The 19,961-nt window shown below is 43.9% G+C and overlaps 1 protein-coding gene across 1 annotated transcript in view; it reads left to right on the top strand.

Annotated features, from left to right (window-relative positions):
- LOC125283000 (uncharacterized) overlaps positions 1 to 19,551 on the top strand; it is a gene marked incomplete at its 3' end in the record, with an annotated part of 41,184 nt that extends 21,633 nt beyond the window's left edge. Inside the window, exons 10-23 of the mRNA XM_048221262.2 lie at positions 5,451 to 5,582; positions 9,901 to 9,922; positions 11,646 to 11,734; positions 11,968 to 12,045; positions 12,359 to 12,469; positions 13,059 to 13,122; positions 13,290 to 13,428; positions 15,448 to 15,549; positions 16,221 to 16,281; positions 16,386 to 16,421; positions 16,501 to 16,568; positions 16,692 to 16,786; positions 17,730 to 17,812; positions 19,407 to 19,551. Of these exons, the coding sequence (XP_048077219.2) occupies positions 5,451 to 5,582; positions 9,901 to 9,922; positions 11,646 to 11,734; positions 11,968 to 12,045; positions 12,359 to 12,469; positions 13,059 to 13,122; positions 13,290 to 13,428; positions 15,448 to 15,549; positions 16,221 to 16,281; positions 16,386 to 16,421; positions 16,501 to 16,568; positions 16,692 to 16,786; positions 17,730 to 17,812; positions 19,407 to 19,551 (1,225 nt within the window). The remainder of the gene's footprint in view (positions 1 to 5,450; positions 5,583 to 9,900; positions 9,923 to 11,645; positions 11,735 to 11,967; positions 12,046 to 12,358; positions 12,470 to 13,058; positions 13,123 to 13,289; positions 13,429 to 15,447; positions 15,550 to 16,220; positions 16,282 to 16,385; positions 16,422 to 16,500; positions 16,569 to 16,691; positions 16,787 to 17,729; positions 17,813 to 19,406) is intronic.
- Between the last annotated feature and the right edge of the window lie 410 nt (positions 19,552 to 19,961).

Raw genomic sequence — 19,961 nt, 5'->3', positions numbered from 1 at the left:
CACATAAGGGAAACCTTGAAGGAGACAGTTTCTTACAGACCTTGTTACAATGCATTCTAACTTATTCGATTGTCCCATTGCATGATATGTTCTGTCATGACTCCACTATGAAATAAATGGTAGTCTATGTAGAATCATAAGCATCCAGAATACTGTTTGTGTCACAGTGGTAGAAAGACACTCTAAAATGTCTTCTGGGACATACAAATAATGATAATAGTTTGGATCTCACTCTCTGCTTTGCAACTCCCAAATGGTCTCCCACTTTATGGAATAATAAAAAAACATCCATTGGAAAAAAGACAGTCTCTTCAATAAATGGTGCTGGGAAAATTGAACAGCTACATGCAAAAGAATGAAACTTGACCAATCTCTCACACCATACACAAAAATAAACTCCAAACGGATGAAAGACCTTGATGTGAGGCAGGAATCCATCAAAATCCTAGAGGAGAACATAGGCAGCAACCTCTACGACATCAGCCAAAGCAACCTTTTTCATGACACATCTCCAAAGGCAAGAGAAACAAAAGATAAAATGAACTTGTGGGACTTCATCAGGATAAAAAGCTTCTGCACAGCCAAGGACAGTCAAAAAAACTAAGAGGCAGCCCACGGCATGGGAGAATATATTTGCAAATGATGCTACAGATAAAAGACTGGTATCCAAGATCTACAAAGAAGTTCTCAAACTGAATATGCGAGAAACAAATCATAAAAGGGGCAGAAGATAGGAACAGACACTTTTTCAATGAAGACATACAAATGGCTAACAGACACATGAAAAAATGTTCAAAATCATTAGCCATCAGGGAAACTCAAATCAAAACCACACTGAGATACCACCTTATGCCAGTTAGAATGGCAAAAATAACTAGGCGAGAAACAACAATTGGTGGAGAGGATGTGGAGAAAGGGGAAACCTCCTACATTGTTGGTAGGAATGCAAGTTGGTACAGCCACTCTGGAAAACAGTGTGGAAGTCCCTTAAAAAGTTAAAAATTGAGGTACCCTGTGACCCAGCCATTGCACTACTGGGTATTTACCCCAAAGATGCAGACGTAGTGAAGAGAAGGGCCATATGCCCCCCAATGTTCATAGCAGAATTGTCCACAATAGCTAAATCGTGGAAGGAACCGAGATGCCCTTCAACAGATGACTGGATTAAGAAGTTGTGGTCCATATATACAATGGAATATTACTCCGCTATCAGAAAGAACGAGTTCTCAACACTTACTGCAACATGGACGGCACTGGAGGAGACAATGCTAAGTGAAATAAGTCAAGCAGAGAAAGACAATTATCATATGATTGCTCTCATCTATGGAACATAAGAACTAGGATGATCGCTAAGGGAAGAAAGGTATAAAGAATGGGGGGTAATCAGAAGGGGGAATGAAGCATGAGAGACTATGGACTCTGAGAAACAAACTGAGGGCCTCAGAGGGGAGGGGGTGGGGGAATTGGATAGACTGGTGATGGGTAGTAAGGAGGGCACGTATAGCATGGTGCACTGGGTGTTATACGCAACTAATGAATTATCAAACTTTACATCAGAAACCTGGGATGTACTGTATGGTGACTAACATAATATAATTAAAAAACATTAAAATTAAATAAATAAATACATAAACAAAAAATAGAAAAAAAGAGGGAACAGGGACCTGGGTTGGGAGGGAGCAGAAACAAGAAGGTCTGCCAAAGTTCCAGAGAAGACCTGTCGTTGGGATGGTGTGTGGTGAGACCACATTGGGAAGGGGATACTTACAAACGAGGTCACACGGGGTGTCCATTATGATGTACCAGGGGCAAAGGCAGCTGATTGGTCGAGAGAAAGTATACAGCCTCTGTGTTGCTAAGGATACCTTCAGTCAGGTGAAGGCTTGGAAGAAGGTGGATCCTCCTCCAATCATTTAACCTGCTACTGTATCCTGCTAACCTAGTGATTTACTAACCTGCTGACCTACTAACCTTTCTGAACCCTCCTGCCTCCCCTTGAGTACTTGATCTGACCCTGACACTGTCCGAGACCTCCTCTTGTCCTGACAAACGCCTTCCCCAATCCTACCCTCTATTTCCACCTTACCCCCATCCCTATTTACCACCCTATCCCCTCCCACCACTCCCTACCCCACCCACCCCCACTCCCACACCACCCCCGATCTCCACCTCCTCCCTGGTGCCCCAGTGCCCCTTGAAAGGACCAAGACATGAAGGTGCAGAGACTGTTCTGGCTGCTCTTGCTCTGGTGTCCCGGTTCCCCAAACCCAAATGTGAGTAAACATGGCACTTCAGTGGTGTCTTCCTTCTTTTCTTTTTTTTAAGATTTGATTTATTTGAGAGAGAGAAAGGGCACAGGTGCAGAGGGAAGGGCAGAGGGTGAGGGACAGAGAGAATCCCAAGCCAGCTGTGTGGTGAGCCCAGAGCCTAAAGAGGGGCTCAATCTCAGGACCATGAGATCACGACTTGATCCAAACCAAGACTTTGTCACTTAACTGACTGAGCCACCCAGGTGCCCCAAAGCTGCTGGTAGTGTCTTCCTTCCTAGTGGGTTCTTTGACACGGTGGTTAAATAACAGCTTTTTCCTGGGGTTCTTGATGGGAACTTCAGAAGACCTTCACATTTCCCTGAAGACCGAGCACCACAGGGCAGGTTTCTCGGTCAGCCTGAAGGGGTTGTGGCCACAACTGTCCACACCAAGTTCTACATCCTGTCTGCGCTGCTTGGTCCAAAAACCACAGTGCTGGCAGGATGGAAACCTGAAAATACTAGGTTTATGGTGTCAAGAAGGAAGGATTTGTGAAGATACGAAAAGCCATTGAGCTCTTTGTCTTAAAGAGGGGGCTTAGATGATATGTACATTATATCTCATTAAAATTGTCCTTAAAAATGTCAGGAACTCGAATTTAATAGGAACTATGGGTATTAGACGGGCTTCTGGAAGCCCGGTGAAGCTCCTGCTTCAAAAGCCTTGTAAGTTTAGGGTCCATCTTATGTGTAGTTTGTTTTCCTATCAGCACATTGTTGATATTTGTGGAGTTTGGCAGCCCTGGGAACAAAGATATCTCAAGCATTGGTGTTGGGACTAGAGTGTTAAAAAGTGAAATGTCCTTTGTGCTCCATGCTTCCTGGTTTGTTGACTTTTAACAAGTTCTGAGTCAGCCCTTTCCTTCTGGTCTTGGAGGCTGTCCCCAGGGACTCTGTGTCCCACCAGGTCCATGGGAGCCCTGAGACGCCCAGCAGACACTAAGTGACCTTATTCTGCTGAGACATTTGTCATGGGAAAATCACTAGGAGTGGTGGGATCAGGAAGTGAATGAGTTGTCGTCCTTTCTTAGGCCAAGTATGTACAGAGTGTTGATTTCCCCAAAGTAAAAAGGTCCTGAATGTCCTTAGGATTGTCCAAATATAAAGAAATACCTGGTTTCCAGTGTGAATATTTCATTTTGTCATTAAAAAGTAAAACCTGTACCCTCAGGAGAGAAAGAAAGAAAGAGACAGACAGGGAACACCCCTAGAAATAAGTAGACTTCTTTAGATCGGCTTGCACCAGATTCTTACAGAGAGATCTGGAAAGTGTCAGTAGTCAGGAAGGATCCTTATATTGAGGCAGAATCATTCCACACAAATACCTCCAGTCAAAATAGACTCTGTTCTGTTTCTTTTGAGTCTTCAAAGGAGGACATTTCTTGGTAGTCTTGATTGGAATTATTCCCCTCTACCCAGTCATCATCTCAACTGCATCAGTTCAGCTTTCTCACCCTGCCTCATCTCTGGGCTCTTGCATAAACTAACTGGTCTTGCATTTCCCACCTCCACCTGCTCATGGCCACTGTCTCTGAAAACCTAGTGTTATTGGCCCCATTGGATGTCATCCAGTTACGAGTCAGCTGCTGGTCAGCATCCAGACAGCTGCCAGATGTACCGAGTGCCCACGACTGGGGGTGTTTTACATTCATGACAAGATGGCCTCTGTCTTGTGTGCAATTGATCCCCGTGATCAACCATGGTGCTGACAGCTACTGCTCTCTTTCAGACAGTGGCTATTCAAAGACAGTGTATGTTTCCACCAGCACACATTTTCCTGACCTCAGCAGTGAGGGCTAAAGATGGAAATGTTATAGATTTCAGGGGCTACTTTCTAGAGAGTTGTGTTTTGCACAAAATTCAAGCTTGGTGTGAGTTAGTACAAATTGCATCGTGAACGTCTTTTCTCCTGAAATACTTATAACTCTAGTTTTTGTAAAATGAGATGTGTTCTTTATTTTGGGGTCCATATCTAGGAATTTAGTATTCTTTTAGAATTCAGGGGCCTCTGGATGGTTCATGCAGTTAAACGTCTACCTTAGGCTTGGGTCATGATCCCAGGGTCCTGGGATTGAGCCCTGTCTGGCTTCCTGTTCAGAGGCAGTCGGCTTCCTCCTTTCCCTCTGCCCCTCCCCCAGCTCATGCTCTCTCTCTCTTTCAAATAAATAAATGCAATCTTTTATTTTAATGTTTTCTCTCTTTAAAAAGTTAAATTTTATAATTGCTACTGACTGATTTAGTTACAATACTAAGAAATAGGAACATGGATTCCTTTCATTGGCTTTTTGGAGATAGGTGTTCGAGTAACTAAAACCTCACAGATATCCTCAAAATATACAAGATCACCTGATGATGCAAATCTTTATGTACTTCAGAAATCTGATGTTTTGGACTGTGATTCAGAAGCAAAGTGAGCATTGAAAGAAAACATCAATGTTTTCAGAAACCAAACAATAATTTATTTTTGTTGGAATAACAATCCCGTGTTATATTAATGAGTTAGTGAGAAACCTCCTGTCTGTCTCACTTATGTCCTTATCTAAACATCTGTCCATATAACATTCTCATTTTTATCTCTAGTACATGTTTTATTCTTGCTTTCTCTTGTTTTTCCATACATGTTGGGTGTATTTTTTGAAATGTTCCAAAGGAGTTTATCCAGGTCCTTCATGGATGTACAATAGAAGTCACTGACTTCTTACCTACTCTAAGTTTACATTTACTTGCATTGTCTATTTTATTTTGACTTATAAATTCTTAAGTTCTGTTAGCTATAGAAAAAATATCTGCAATGTGCTTGTAGGGAAAATAAAATCTCTTAAGATTTGCCTATTAGATTTTTCCTACAGCTTCCATGTTGTATGATCACAACATCTTTTTAAAGAATACAGTTTGTTGATATTTGACATAGGTAAGCAGCAATGAAACCATCACCAAGTAAGAGAGCAAACACACTCATCAGTCCCCAAAGTTGGCCCCTGCTCCTTTGTAATCCCTCTGTGCTCCTTCTCCTCCAGGAGGAGGCAGTTGAGAGGTGTGCTTACTTCCTGGAGGCTGGTTGGGGGTCTGTGAAGTTGATTCCTTGTGACATATACATTGTGAATGTCGTTGAGATTCTTCATTATCTCAAATGTTATTTCAGCTTGTCCATGTTGTGCCTGACCGTTTCATTCTCGGCCTTGATGGGGCTGGAGTTCTGTGGAACTTTGCCATTCTTACTGGCTATTTGGGCATTTGTGCCTTTCTCATTTACATCTGGAGAACCGTCCTCGCTGTAAGTATACCAAAGTACCTGATATACTTTTATTCATAAATAAGCAGAAAATTTTATAGTCACTGGACATTTTTATATCCATTCAGCACTAAAAATTTCCCTCTAATAATGTCAATTTTGATTATCACCTAGATTGAAATAGTTTTAAATTTCTTTTTTTTGGAACATTACACAGTATTTTATTTTCTTTAATGTTTTTTTTTTTATTATGTTAGTCACCATACAGTACATCCCTGGTTTTTGATGTAAAGTTCGATGATTCATTAGTTGCGTATAGCACCCAGTGCACCATGCAAAACATGCCCTCCTTACTACCCATCACCAGCCTATCCCATTCCCCCACTCGTCTCCCCTCTGAAGCCCTCAGTTTGTTTCTCAGAGTCCATAGTCTCTCATGCTTCATTCCCCCTTCCGATTACCCCCCTTTCTTTATCCCTTTCTTCCCCTAGCGATCATCCTAGTTTTTATGTTCCATAGATGAGAGAAACCATATGATAATTGTCTTTCTCTGCTTGACTTATTTCACTTAGCATTGTCTCCTCCAGTGCCGTCCATGTTGCAGCAAGTGTTGAGAATTCGTTCTTTCTGATAGCGGAGTAATATTCCATTGTATATGTGGACCACAACTTCTTAATCCAGTCATCTGTTGAAGGGCATCTCGGTTCCTTCCACGATTTGGCTATCGTGGACAATGCTGCTATGAGCATTGGGGTTCATATGGCCCTTCTCTTCACTACGTCTGTATCTTTGGGGTAAATACTCAGTAGTGCAATGGCTGGATCATAGGGTAGCTCAATTTTTAACTTTTTAAGGGACCTCCACAGTGTTTTTGCTAGTGGCTGTACTAACTTGCATTCCCACCAACAATGTAGGAGGGATCCCCTTTCTGCACATCCTCTCCAGCAATTGTTGTCTCTTGCCTTGTCAGTTTTTGCCATTGTAACTGGCGTAGGGTGGTATCTTAGTGTGGTTTTGATTTGAGTTTCCCTGATGGCTAATGATTTTGAACATTTTTTCATGTGTCTGTTAGCCATTTGTATGTCCTCACTGGAAAAGTGTCTGTTCATATCTTCCGCCCATTTTATGATTTGTTTACTTGTTTCTCGCCTATTGAGTTTGAGAAGTTCTTTGCAGATCTTGGATACCAGTCTTTTATCTGTAGTATCCTTTGCAAATTTATTCTCCCATTCTGTGGGCTGCCTCTTAGTTTTTTTTGACTGTTTCCTTGGCTGTGCCGAAGCTTTTTATCTTGAAGAAGTCCCACAAGTTCATTTTATCTTTTGTTTCTCTTGCCTTTGGAGATGTGTCATGAAAAAGGTTGCTTTGGCCAAAATAGTTTTAAATTTCTATTGAGGTGCCTTCTTGATCCATACGTGTCTTTTTCTTTATGTTCAAGCATAATTAGCAACCGGTGTAATATTAGTTTCAGGTGTACAACATGATTCAACAATCCTATACATTTCTCAGTGCTCATCACAGTAAGTGTACTCTCAATCCCCTTCACCTCTTTCACCCTTCCCTCCTCTTACCCTCCAACCCATGTGTTCTTCAGAAGTGTGTTGTTTAATCTCCATTGTTTGGTCATTCTCCAGCTATCTTTCTGTTCTTGATGTCTAGTGTGAGTCATTTGTGGTCTGAGAACATACTTCCTGTGGTTTCTATTCCTTTGGTTGTTCAGATGTATCTTATGGCCCCAAATATGGCCTCTCTCAGTGACTTTTCCATGGGAGATTGTGAAGAATGTCTGTACTTCTGTTGTTGAATGAAGTATTCTGCAGATGTTAATGGCTGCCGTGGATTGGTGATGCTGTTCAGTTCACCTGTGTTCTCATGGAACTTCTGTATCTGCTGGATCTGTCAATGACCGATAAGAGGATTTTGAATTCTCCAGCAGTAGGAATGGATTCATCTATTCCCACCAGCAATATTTTCAGTTTCTGCCTCATGTACTTTGACTCTCTGTTGTTAATGCACGCACATTAGAAATTGTTATGTCTTTTTGGAGAATTGACCCCTTTACCATTGAAGTAATGACTGTCACTACCCCTGACAGTTTTCCTTACCCTGTAGTGTGTTTTGAAGGATCATTTCAATGGCCGGGTTTCTAGTTTGATGTTTCTTTTAACACTGTAAACATTTTGTCCTTCTTGATGGCATGGTTTCTGAGAAGTATGATGTAGTTCTTATCCTTGTTCCTCTTGGGTAAGGTGTTATTGCTCCCCTCCACCTCCTTCAGACACCTAGCCCAACCCCTGCTCCAGATTTCCAGAATTGTTTCTTTGTCTTTAATGATCTGTAGCTGAATAGTCTAGATCAGGCATTGTTAGTGTTTTTTGTTTGTTAGTTGTTTGTGTGTTTGTTTTGGTATTTATCTGGCTTTCGATGTTTTGAGCTTCCTGGATCTGTGATTTGGTGACTATATTAATTTTGGAAAATCCTCAGTCATTGCTTCAAATATCTCTCCCTTCTCTCCTGAAGGAATAGGTATTCCTATTATTTGTGTGTTACATGTTTTGTATTTGTCCCACTAGTCTTGGATTTTCTGTGCCGTCTTTGTAATTTTTGTCTTTGTGTTCTCTTTTGGAATTTTCTACTGGAATTTCTTTAGGCTCAATGATTCTTTCCTCTGGTATGTTGAGTCTGTTAAGGAACCCATCAAAGGCATTCTTGATTTCTGCTATGGTGTTGTTGTCTAGAATTACATTAAAATCTTAGAGTTTCATCTCTCTGTGTACATTCACCATCTCTTCTTCCTATTGTCCATTTTATTCTGAGATCCAGTATCATACATGGAAGGGACTTGTAATTCCTAGCCTGCTTAATCCCATCATCTCTGCCATGGGAAGTGTGTTTCTAGTGCTTGCTGTTGTGGTTTTTACCTGTAGTGTGCCCTGTAAGGTTGTGTTGAAAGGTAGGTATTGTGTCCTAGTAAAGAAACTTAGATAAGTGGACTTTAGGGTGATGTTTTCTACTTAACTGGCTAGGGGTTAGACTGAGTTTACTCCCAGGTGAGACAGGGAGGAGAGAGCACTGGAGTTGAGTATTTGCCCTCAGCTCTATTGCTTAGTCTTTGGGAAACCCCCAATTAGGCTCTGGTGACATATTTCACTTGAGGGCAGACCTTTCTGAGAAGAACAGAAAACTTTTGAGTTTATTTCTAAATGGGAATTTTCTCCCTGTCCCGGCCAATGGAGAAAGCTTCCCTTCAGAAAGAAAACAAAAATATTAAGTATTTGGTGTGCCCCATCCATCTTTTCACTTTTCCCGCCAGTGGGGCTGGGTGACAAGGGCCACGGAAGCTCAGAGGTTCCTAAGCAGCACGTGAAATTAATGGAATAGCCATGATTTTCTGTTTGCCCTCCACTGATGCACATTCCCCAACAACATTATCATGACTGGCTTGTTGATAGTGTGCTGATATTCCAATATCCTGGCAAGATTTGGGGGCTGGCCTCAGCCTCTCATCATCCTGTAAAACTTTTGAATGGGGAAATATGTTAATGGTGTCAAAATGGGGTCTTGCCTAGATTTTATTGAGCTATAATTTATCTGGGTGACTCGATTCTGGGGAGCCTGGTTCCCCTTTTTCGAAACATCAGCTGTCATTTCTGTTGTTGCTCATGCTTCATCACTCGCCACGTGCCACTCTTTTTCTCGTCGATGGCTTTCATTTCTTTTTGATGACCCTCCATTTGTAGTACTCTGGGAAAATTCATAACACCTTGTGTGCTGTAACTGCATGTGAATTCAGCAAATAGCCAAGTCTTTGTAAGATTTCAGAAAGGCTTTCTAGAGAAGGCAAGAAGCATATCTTTCTCAGAGTTTTTGCTTGTTCGCCTTCCTCCCTACCGGCCTGCCTTCCTTTCTTTCTTCCTTCCTTCCATTTTATATCTTTCAGGATTGAACAATAATCCCAGGTTCTAAACTTCAGTGTGGATATTGGTTACAAAACAGTTAGGGAAACGATGAATTAATGATTATTTTTTAAATGTCCACCCGATCCCTTGTCAAAATTGAATAGGGTGAACGTTCATTTAATAGAATGTGAATAGATTTTGAGGTAAAACGTAAGTTATACACCTTTGTGCTCTTTATCAAAAATGAATTGTGAACTATGATGACTCAGAGAAAGTCATAGATGAGTTTCATAGTTAGAAATGCTAATTTTGTCTTCTTTCTAATCCTGTGAATTCATTCTGCTAAGTAAAATGATTACTGTAACTTCTTTCGATTACTATTTCAGTATTTATCTGAACTGTAGATTCTTTCTAGTAATATGTTTTGACATCAAACTTAATTTTGTTTCTTCCACTCTTAGATTGCCCCTCGACAATATGAAGGTAAGATTTCTGGCTTTAGTTTTCTTTGTAATAAATTCTCAGTACCGGTGTTTGATGTGGGTGTAATTTGACTAGGGATAAATGTGGTGACTTCTGATGTCTAATTGACTTGTTAAGTCTTGAAAATCTTTCTCTTCTCCATGTGGAGTCTAAGTGATAATGTGGAGGGTGTTGCCATCTCTTAGGAGACCAGGAGGAGGAACACCTCATGGGAGGAGGGAGAACAAAAAGGGTGTAATTTTGCAGAGAGAAGTTTAGGAGGCAAGTGAGGATAGGAGCCTGAGGTCTGGAGTGGGTACTTTGCCATGACCTGGCTCTTGGTGAAATGTGACGATGAGAAAACACTCTGAGTCTATCAAGCAGGCTACACTTGGAGAAGAAGACAGGTATTGCCAGGCAGAGTGTGTGTCACAAGAGAGGTTTAAAGCATGCTTTTGAGTTTGAAGTGGAGGGAGCCTTTCCTGCCAGGGGAGAAGGAGTGGAAAGGAACGTGTGCCAGGGGTGGTAATGTATTGTGTCCGGGCCTCATGGATTGTGGTGATTCCATGGTGCTGTCTGACGGCCGAGGTGGCTGCCTGGCCCTTAGCAAACCCTCGAATGCTGGTGTTTGTCCCTGTGAGTGCAGCAGTGGTGGTGGTGAGAAGAGAGATCTCGGGGCACGAGAGCACTCACATTGGGCCAATAGAAGAGAATCTGCACTTGAGGTAAGATGAGAGACTTATTATTTTTTGAAAGATTTGGTTTATTCACTTGACAGAGAGAGAGCACAAGCAGGCAGAGTGGAAGGCAGAGGGAGAGGGCGAAGCAGGCTCCCAGTTGAGCAGAGAGCTGGATGTGGGACTGGATCCCAGGGCCCCGGGATCATGACCTGAGCTGAAGGCAGTCACTTAACCAACTGAGGCACCCAGGTGCCCCAAGATGAGAGAATTAAGTGCCTGTTAGAGGAGTCTGTGTTCTAGAGCTTACAGGTGTTATCCACTTGTGATAGGGAGCTTCATGAGGGTTGTTTTCCTTTAAGGATGGAGGGTAGCATTCTCAAGTTGAGCTGAGAAAACCTTGTGTTCTAGGAACTGTGAGTTACCAGGCGCTCCAGAGACTCTGTGTAACATGGAGAGTGTACCCAAGTGTGTTTGATTCCAAAGATCTGGTCCTCCAGAGCCCCCAGCCTGGGGTTCCTGAAAGGCAATCTGTGAGCAGCAGGAAGTCATGGAAGGCCTTTGAGTAGCCACTCAGTTGACATTTTGAGCTTTCCTTGTGTGGAATTCCAAGTAGGACCTGGAAGTAGACGTGGCGCTGAGCAGGAGCAAAGGATGGTTTTGTTCATTTTGGGTTGTTTGCAGGGACCTACTTACGTACCTTAATCATTGGAGGAGAGAGATGTTAGTTGAAAGGATGCTTGATTTTTCTGTTACATCTCTGGTGATGACATAAGTATTTGCAGTGATTGAATTTTCCAAGAATGATGCTTACAGATGGGAGAAAAATAGAAGACATTTGATTGTGTTTCTCTATTTCTGAAAACATTTTAAGTAGGAATCTCCCTGAAATAGGTTGTCTTAGGTTTCAAATGCTGCTAAACCTTGCTTTTTCAGGCACAATGGGAATGCTATCAAGTTAGTTACACCCAAGTGTCCGAGAATGTGTCTCTGGGGGTATTACAGTGGGATTATTCGATGTCACTGGTTTTGCTAATTATCTTAGAAATTCTTTTTTCTCCTTTTAGTTACTTTACAACAAATAGCTGAAAAGATCCATCGGCTTAAAAATGAAAACAGGGAACTTGCTAAAGAAATATCCATTTGGGAGGAGAAGGTATCAGTGCCCTTTCAAATATTTTTTGTGATTTCATTTTGGTTACTTCCCCCTCTGGTAGTTCATCCTATTGACCTATTTCACGTGACCCACAAATGATCGCGATTCAAGAGAAGCTTCACAAGTGTAGAGCACTGCCTCTCTATCCATGAAAGGAGTCACACAGCGTTAGATAGCTTTGTCTAACACTCTGCTATTTTTGAATTCTGATTCCCTTTTCGTATATTTTATAGATCAGGGAAGGAAAGAAACATCGCGCAGAAATGAAGAGAGAACATCAGTTTCTCTCTGACAAAATTCTTAAATTGAAGGTAAGGATCCCTTCTTTGCCTGAATTGTGTTCTAACAACAGAAATGAAAGTAATGAATTATTATTATTATTATTATTTTAAAGATTGATTTGCGAGAGAGAAAGAGCGAGTGGAGGGGGGCAGAGGGAGAGAGAGAATCCCAAGCAGACTCCATGCTGAGTGTGTAGGCTGACGCAGGGGTCAGTCCCATGACTCTGAGGTGGGGACTGGAGCCAAAATGAAAGCAGGAGTTGGACCTACTGCGACACCCAGATGCCACCCACGTGCCCTAAGTGATGAATTATTATTACTCATTCAATATGTTTTGTTGAAGGAGAACATCGGAAAGGTTGAACGGGTTAATGCAAATTTAAGTGTCGCCCTTCATTTCAAGCGGACTATGTTGCAAGCTATGAGAGAGAAGAATGTCAAGAATGAGGACATGGTAAGAGTTGGCTGTTGAGATTTACCTTAACGTGGCTCAGGAGGCTTTTGGTCATTGGGTGAGGGGAGGGCCGCGTATTCGCTTGCTGTTTACCACAGTAGAGAGTGGGCATCTGGGAACTGAAACTCCTACTGAACAGTGAGCTGGAATTTCACTTAGGACCATCACGATGAGGTCTGCTATTTCAAGGACTAGGAAGTATGGTTTATTTCACAGCTAGGTAATTATCACATCGTTCAGCCCTGCCCTCCAAGATATGCAGAAAATCCCACAAGATACTTGAGTTATGAAGGGTGATAGCCAGCCAAATTGTATAGTCCCTTCCTGTCAATGCTGAAGAGAGAATTTTCAATGTTAATAGGGGAAGATATGTACATATATAATTTATGTATATAATTAGGTATATGTGTTTGTGTGTGTTTGTGTATATGTGTGTATACAAAAGTGTGGGTCTCCTTACTTTCTCCTTGTTCTATTTATGCCTCAAGGGCTTTCTTTGTTGCACTGCATGATCCCGTTCTGTTAGGTGCACTCACATTGTTCTGTGATCATGATTTCTTGAATGTCTTTCCTCATATCCGTCTTCAAGGCCCAAGATGCATTGGAGGATGAAGAGCAGGGAGACTTGGAGTCCAAAAAACGTGTACTGAAGGGTATGTTATTTTAGGGAAAGAAATCCCCAGATGCTGGCAATGAGTTTGCATTGGGAAGGGAAAGAATGCCTTCCCGCCTTCAAGGTCTTGCCCTTCTCCTTTCCCCAACAAAACCAAATTCTCAGGTCCCATGCCCACTCATACAAAAGAAAACTCATCCTTTACAGAAAGCAAAAAGGTCTTGGAACAGAAGTGCAATGCCCTGAGTTCTTTGAAGGCAGCTAAGGAAGTGGAATTGAAGCTGCTAAGGAAGAAATTGGGTATCATGGTGGATTTCTCTGAACGAAGAAAAGTGGCTGCCGAAGAGTAAGCTATTCCTGTGTTAATCGTCACAAACACTGTTGTATGAATTTATGTGGCAGCCAGGCTAGATAGTTGTAGTTCGTTGGGAATTGGATCTAGAGTATTTTTGCCAAATGCATTCTGTAGAAGTACCTGCCCTTCCTACCTTGATCTGTGCAACCTGCATTTTTGTTTCTGTTCCAACTGCTTGTCACACGTTGTGGTGTGATTCACTGGGGCAGAAGAGGGAAGGTACCAGCACTAATCAGCTTGATACCTGGATCCCCTCTGGGTCCATCTACATTGTCCTTTTGGTTTCAGTCTCATCACATGTTCTCATCAGCCCTGAATTCAGTCAGTTTCTTGTTCAGTACCAGACTTGGGTCAAGAATGTGTAGAGAAAAATGGAATTCTCTTGCTGCAGAAACAATGGGAATTTCTTTGTGGAAAGTGGGTTGGGGCTCCAGCAATACTGGATCCCTTCATCCAGTGTACAACCAAAATCGTTCACTGTGGCCCAATCCTAAGAAGGCCGGGGTATTTCCTGTCCACCTGATTTTGTAGGTGTAACTCTCCTGCGTCCCAAGCAAAGCCTGCAGTTTCACTAGGGGCTCACCTTTGCTGGCTGACCCTGAACAGCACTTGTTTCCTTCTAAGGCTGTGCTCATAAAGTCGTTCAGTTTCTTGCAGTTCACTTGCCTGTTCCAGAACTCATTGATGAGCCCTGGGGAGCTTGGCTCCCACTGCCAGGTTGGCTTTCTCCTGGGCTTCCTTCTTCTGCATCTGGTTCTCCTGTTTCTTCATGCGCTCCTTAGAAGTTGGGTGCATTCACTCACGAGTTTCCACTTTTGTACAGTACTTCCTCTATTTTCCTCAGGAGGAGAAAGTTCTCAGGACCTTAGAGTCCCTCATTCATGCTGAAAAGCAAAACTGTTCCCCCTCTTCCCTGGAGACTCAGCTTTGTGCTAATCCTTCCCACACCGGGGGTGGGGGCCGCTCTGTCTCACTGGCATCTTGGTTCTGTTCATTGGTAAGTTCTTTCTGGGGCAGGTACAGTGTCTTGACCACCTTTCTCTCTTCAACACCTCACAGCTGAACCACTACATTACAGCCACTCCACAGAGCATGTGCTGAAGGATTGCCTGAGAGACCAGAAGCAAATGCATGAGTCCTTCTCTGTCTAGAGCTTTTGTCTCAGTTTCTAAGAGTCTTTTTGCATGTGATTCTTGAGTAAATCAAGAGTCACATTGAAACCCTTTAAATCAACACCATGAACAAAAGAGTCTGAGGGCGACACAGGAAACCAGCCTTTCTAAGCATCGCTCTTTGCTGCTTTCACTATCAGTGGACTCTGTTAAAGTAGGTTGACTCCATGCAGTTGATAGTTGTCCATCTGACATCTGTTGCCTGGAGATAACACCCTGACTGTGTGACAGTTCACATCATTTTATACTTCAGGACATACCGTCAGCACTAAGATCGGCCTTTTCCTCCACCAGGATCTTTGAAGGAGGAAGCAGGGGTTGTACTTCTAAACCCTAGAGATGTCTGGGAGTGAGTTACCATGCTGATGAAGCCGTACTCTGGAAGGCTTCCTTTTGGGCTGTCCATGTCGGGCACAGCCTTGGTCTGAGGATCGGGGCTCCCCATGGAGGTGTAAGACTAATGATGGTCTCCTGCTTCATCCAAATAGTTTTCAGGCCTAGTTTCTCACTTTGAACTGAAATGAGCCTTCACCATCTCAGAGAAAGAAAGACCTATTCTGAGAGGGCACAAAGTGCAGTGTTATTTGGTGACTTGGTGATGAATGAATTGAAGTAGAGAAGTACAAAGACAGCTCTGATTGCAGGGGACATGGCAGCAGCCAGAATCTGATTTTTCTTTAGCCCTAAATGGGGCCTTCAGTTCATTTCCCTGATGGTGTTCACAGTCTGTGCATTTATGGAAGCCATTCAAATCTAGGCCGCAAGTGTGCTGGGAGGAAAAACGGCAGAAATTCTGGACCTTGGCTACTGGTCTATGTATATACCTTTCCCATTTTAGGAAGCTGGAAAAGACACTTTATGAACTGGAGGCAACAAAGAATCAGCTGTCAGATGCCGAGGAAAATCTGAAAGTAACCAAAGAAGAAATAGACAAGTACAAGTGAGTTCAGACACCATACTAGCGGCTCCTGAAATCCTTGTTTACTTTGTATTTTTCACCTTTGTACAATGTCTAGACTCAACAAGTAATATACACAAAAATTCAGGGGACATATCCAGAAAGAATTAACAGACCCAAAGAGATAAGTTTTAGAAAGAGCAAAACAACCATGTTAGTAAACATGTCCTGATTGCCAGCGCTGGCCTGACTCTGTGGAAACTTGTTCCACGCCAGAGTCTCTGGTTGTGGTGTCAATGGTGGTCATCTTGAGGAAAGCAGTTTGTCGTAGGATGAATCCTACCCATAAACACGGTAGTGCCATCTGATGGCGCTGGTCTTTGCAACCCTGGCAAACGTGGCGAGGATAGAAGTTAAAGGAGAATAGAGCTTCATGACGAAAGATACTTGTCATGTGATAAATTAGGGAAAGATTGAAAACGGGTAAGGAAATTATATCAACTCTGAACCCTGCATGTGTGGAGAAATGAGTAAGGAAAGGATGTGACAATAGCTTTGATCCTGCTGTCCACGTATAGTCATGTGGAAGTGTTTCCTGTGTCAGGATCAATTGGATGAGGGGACAGATAACTGGAGGACGGCCACATGGGCCGATGATTTAAAATCACACCCAATATTGGGCTTTACCTGACGAAAGCAATTGTACCTGACAGACAACAGATCAGAGAGATGCAAGACCAGCTGCAGGAGGCAGAGCTCACCTTTGAACGCAAGGTAACCTGAGCTGTGCCCCAACAGGCCCCTTAGCGCCTCCTGCAGGGGACGGAAGTGGCCCTTAGATCCCTGAACATGCGCTTTTGGTGTGTTGGCTTTTTCAGATCACAGTTCATGAAAAGAATGCTGTAGGGAATTGGGTAAGTGTTTTCTTTTCCCTGCTCTCCATTTGGGGCACAGTCCGGCACAACTGAAGATGGGTGGGTTTTTCTCCCGCAGATCAAGGCTCGGGTTTGGGAGCGGAAGATACAGCAGCAGAGAAGGGAGAACGCCTACATGATACACAGGTGTGCGAGTCTGATGTGCCTTTTTACGGGTGTTTTGAGGGGTGACAACTACACTGTTTGGTGTCCAGTAGAGGACGTGGTGATGTAATTCTTATAGACGTCTGCTCTTTCTCTGTATTCAAGACTGCGCATGATGAAAGGACAGATGCTGCCTGAGGGATGCATGAGGCAGGAAGTGATGCTGGGAAGACCTGAGATGTGGAGCCCTCCACGGAGAGGTAGGGAGCGCGCTGTGAAACAGGGCAGCCTGACTTCTGCTGGGAAAGCACACGGTGTCCTTCCCATTCCTGTGGGTGGTCATTGTGTGTCCTGGAGAGAATCACAAGCAGTACCTACGGACAGCAGGTTGTCTGAAGGGGTGACAGGTGGGTGTTTTCCTCAGATTCCCCCAGGCAGCAGGGCACCTGTCCCTGTGACAGGCGGAGCTCACGCCCGTCCCCTCACTGCAGAACCTCCCCGGCCCCCCACCACCGCCCAACTGAAGAGATGAGCCTGGAGGAGTCATGAGCCCCAGCTTCCTTCCCACCTTGACTCAGTGGTAAAGAGTTTTTGAGAAAAGAAAAAGACTATTTGAAAAAAAGTCATTTATTTACTCTTTATGGAGGTTCCTTTATTTTGGTTTTCTTTGCAATCTGCAGTACTGCATTTATCAGTGAGATGTGTGCATTTTACTCCTGTAATGTTATTCAGTATGATGTCACAGCTTTACTTCTCAATCTCCTATTGTTTCTTTGCTCCCGACTATACGATCAGTCTACTCCATTTCTTCTGTTAAATATTTCCATAATAGCCAGTCACACATGCTAGGCCTCATCTGTAGACTGAAAGATTGAACCATGAGCCTGTGGCTTGAGGAAGAATGCATGCTGTTCATTTTGAGGGTTTATTCATTTGTAGCTGGTTTCCCCGGAGCAGTCTACTGCTGTTTCCTTAGCTATGAAAGCACCTGAAGCAGGTGGAGGACGGTGGTCCCTTCCTCGAGGGGGAGGGGCGGGTGTCCCCCTTGTCATCAGGGGTCAGAAGAGACATGTGGGAAATGCTCTGTGTCTGAGAAGGGACCCGAAAGTGGGAGAGGGTGGGACGTGGTGGGGGAGGGTTTGGAGGGTTGGGTTGAATTCTGCACAGTCAATGTCAGTCTGAATCCACTTCCATGCATTCTAGGGCATTGGTCTGATACTGAAGTTGGTGGGGCTCCCATGAGGAACAATGGCACTGAGCCTAACAGAGACCCTGGGATGTACAAGGTAACTACTGTGGACTTTTCCACTTTTTTCAGAAACTTCCAATTTTGAGCAACACCCTGTCCTGGCCTTGTGTCTGTTGGGTGGGTCATCCAGTTTGTCTGTGGCGTCGTTCACCTCTCAAATACAAGCAGCTCACCCAGGGGCTGACAGGCTTCTCCGTTACAAATCATCATCTTTGGGGGCCTCTCCCAAAGCCACAGGTTTTAGAGGTGAAGGATGGCAGAACACTCACTGTGTGTGTGTGTCTTGTGTGTGTTTGTGTGTGTGTGTGTGTGTGTATTTGTGTACCCCTGCTCACCCATAGTGCACGTGGGGGAAATAACTCAAGGAAGCTGACAGCTCACTGCACACTGAAGTCTCTGAGCTGCCTGATTCCCACTGGGGTATGTACAGGTGCGATACGTATTGTGTTCGTATTGCGGTTAGATGATTAACCTGTGACAAGGTCTGTGGTCATCCTCACGACTGGAAACTAGGGGAAGCTCTCCGTGCATTTTTTATTATCTGCTTTGCGGTTTGGAATGTGCTTAGATAGGCCATGTTTCGTAAGTCATCCCTGTTTTACTTCTGCTGGTAAACGTGCTATACAGAATCCCTCTCCTTGTACCCTTTCCACAACTATTTTGCATGATCAGAGCTGTTAGTGTCGTGTCGCAAAACACACTGTGACACACACTTTCTGAAGGGGGGATGTTAGCGATTATCTGCATGACCGGTGCCCCACAAGCCCTTCGGTTGGGCTTCTAGGAGCAGGTCGTTTGGTCCGAAGTCACAGTGAGAGCAGGTTTCTTCTCTCATCACACGTTCTCGAGTTTTCCATCGGAAAGCATATACAGTTTTGTGGATTCCCTAACTTATGCTTCCCATCTTAATTTCCTATTGGACAAAATTACTCTGGAACTCAGTGTGCTGAAATGTCCGAGTGACTGTGTTTTAAGATAAGCACAGCTGCTGAGTTATAGAAGGGTTATTGGTATCACGTTCCTTTTGGAAAACACTTTTCCAATTCCCCTGTCAGATCACAGGCCCCTAATTCCTCAAGTGTGTTTGTGGCCATGGCCAGAAACTGCAGAGAGCAGAAGACCCTTGTGTCAGGAAGTGAGGCAGCGTGGGGACAGTCAGGGGCTTGCAGGCAAAGGATTCACCTCGAGTGGCTCGGATTCCTGAGAAGAAAGGGCAGTTTCATCACATTCTCTCTCTTGTTAACAAACCAAAATATTCTGTGTGGTTGAGGAGGAAAGATGAAGTGTTGTCCAGGATCCCGATGCCTCCGTGTCTGGAGTGTCCTGCCTTCACTAGTTTGCCATGCTCCTTTTTCATCTTTGAAGATGCTACTTCTTGCTAGTGACCATTGGCAGACATGGTTAGTGATGTTTGGTGACAGTAGGTTATTCCTGTAATATCCATTCCCCTCTCCCCCCTTGTTATAGTTGGCAGCAGTGGGGAGGGGTCAAGTTCTCTAGCACGGATGCGGCTCTGCTGGAACGTGGTATTGGAGAAGGAGGCAGATGCTGAGAGCTCTTTCTTTGGGTTTCATCTCTTGGTGTTACAACTTCTGTCTGTCTCACCAAACTATTTTCCTGTCTGTCTGCAGGTGGGTCCGGATGTGAGAGGGTTTCCTCGGCCCACCTGCATGCCCTGCCCTATGGACCAAACTTTACCAGGCTTCATTGGCTGTGGGCCACCTCAGCCTCCTCCACCTTGGTCGACATGCGGGCCTCCCCTGCCCCTCGTTCCGCCACCATGTGGTAAGATGATCTGGATTGCATGATGTGAGTTGTAGCGCGTATTCATCGTGTGACTACATGTGTCGGTGGAGAAGATGTAGAGGAGGTACCACGAGGCTTTGCAATGCAAGGATCAACCTGAGTGAGGACACAGGAACATTCCTCAACTTTCTGTGGACATCCATTTCGTGGACTGTCTCGTTTCACCATACAGAACTGGGCAGCAGGGGTCTGCCATTGAGAAGAAGTGTGACATTGTGCAATAGACAGACATAAAAGCATTGCCCAGGTGCCCTGCACAGACATGATGTTTTGGGCTCTGGGCTTAATGGAGCACAGTCTTTACATCACTTGCATGTGTGGAGGCCCCAGTTGTCCAGCGTTATTGATTAGTTCTGAAATCATCTCTACTGTGCGGAGTG

The sequence above is a fragment of the Ursus arctos genome, unplaced genomic scaffold, assembly GCF_023065955.2.
Source record: "Ursus arctos isolate Adak ecotype North America unplaced genomic scaffold, UrsArc2.0 scaffold_199, whole genome shotgun sequence".
In the NCBI taxonomy this organism is placed as follows: Eukaryota; Metazoa; Chordata; class Mammalia; order Carnivora; family Ursidae; genus Ursus; species Ursus arctos.
The sequence above is the reverse complement of the archived record's forward strand: the minus strand, read 5'-3'. Positions and strand labels throughout refer to the sequence as shown.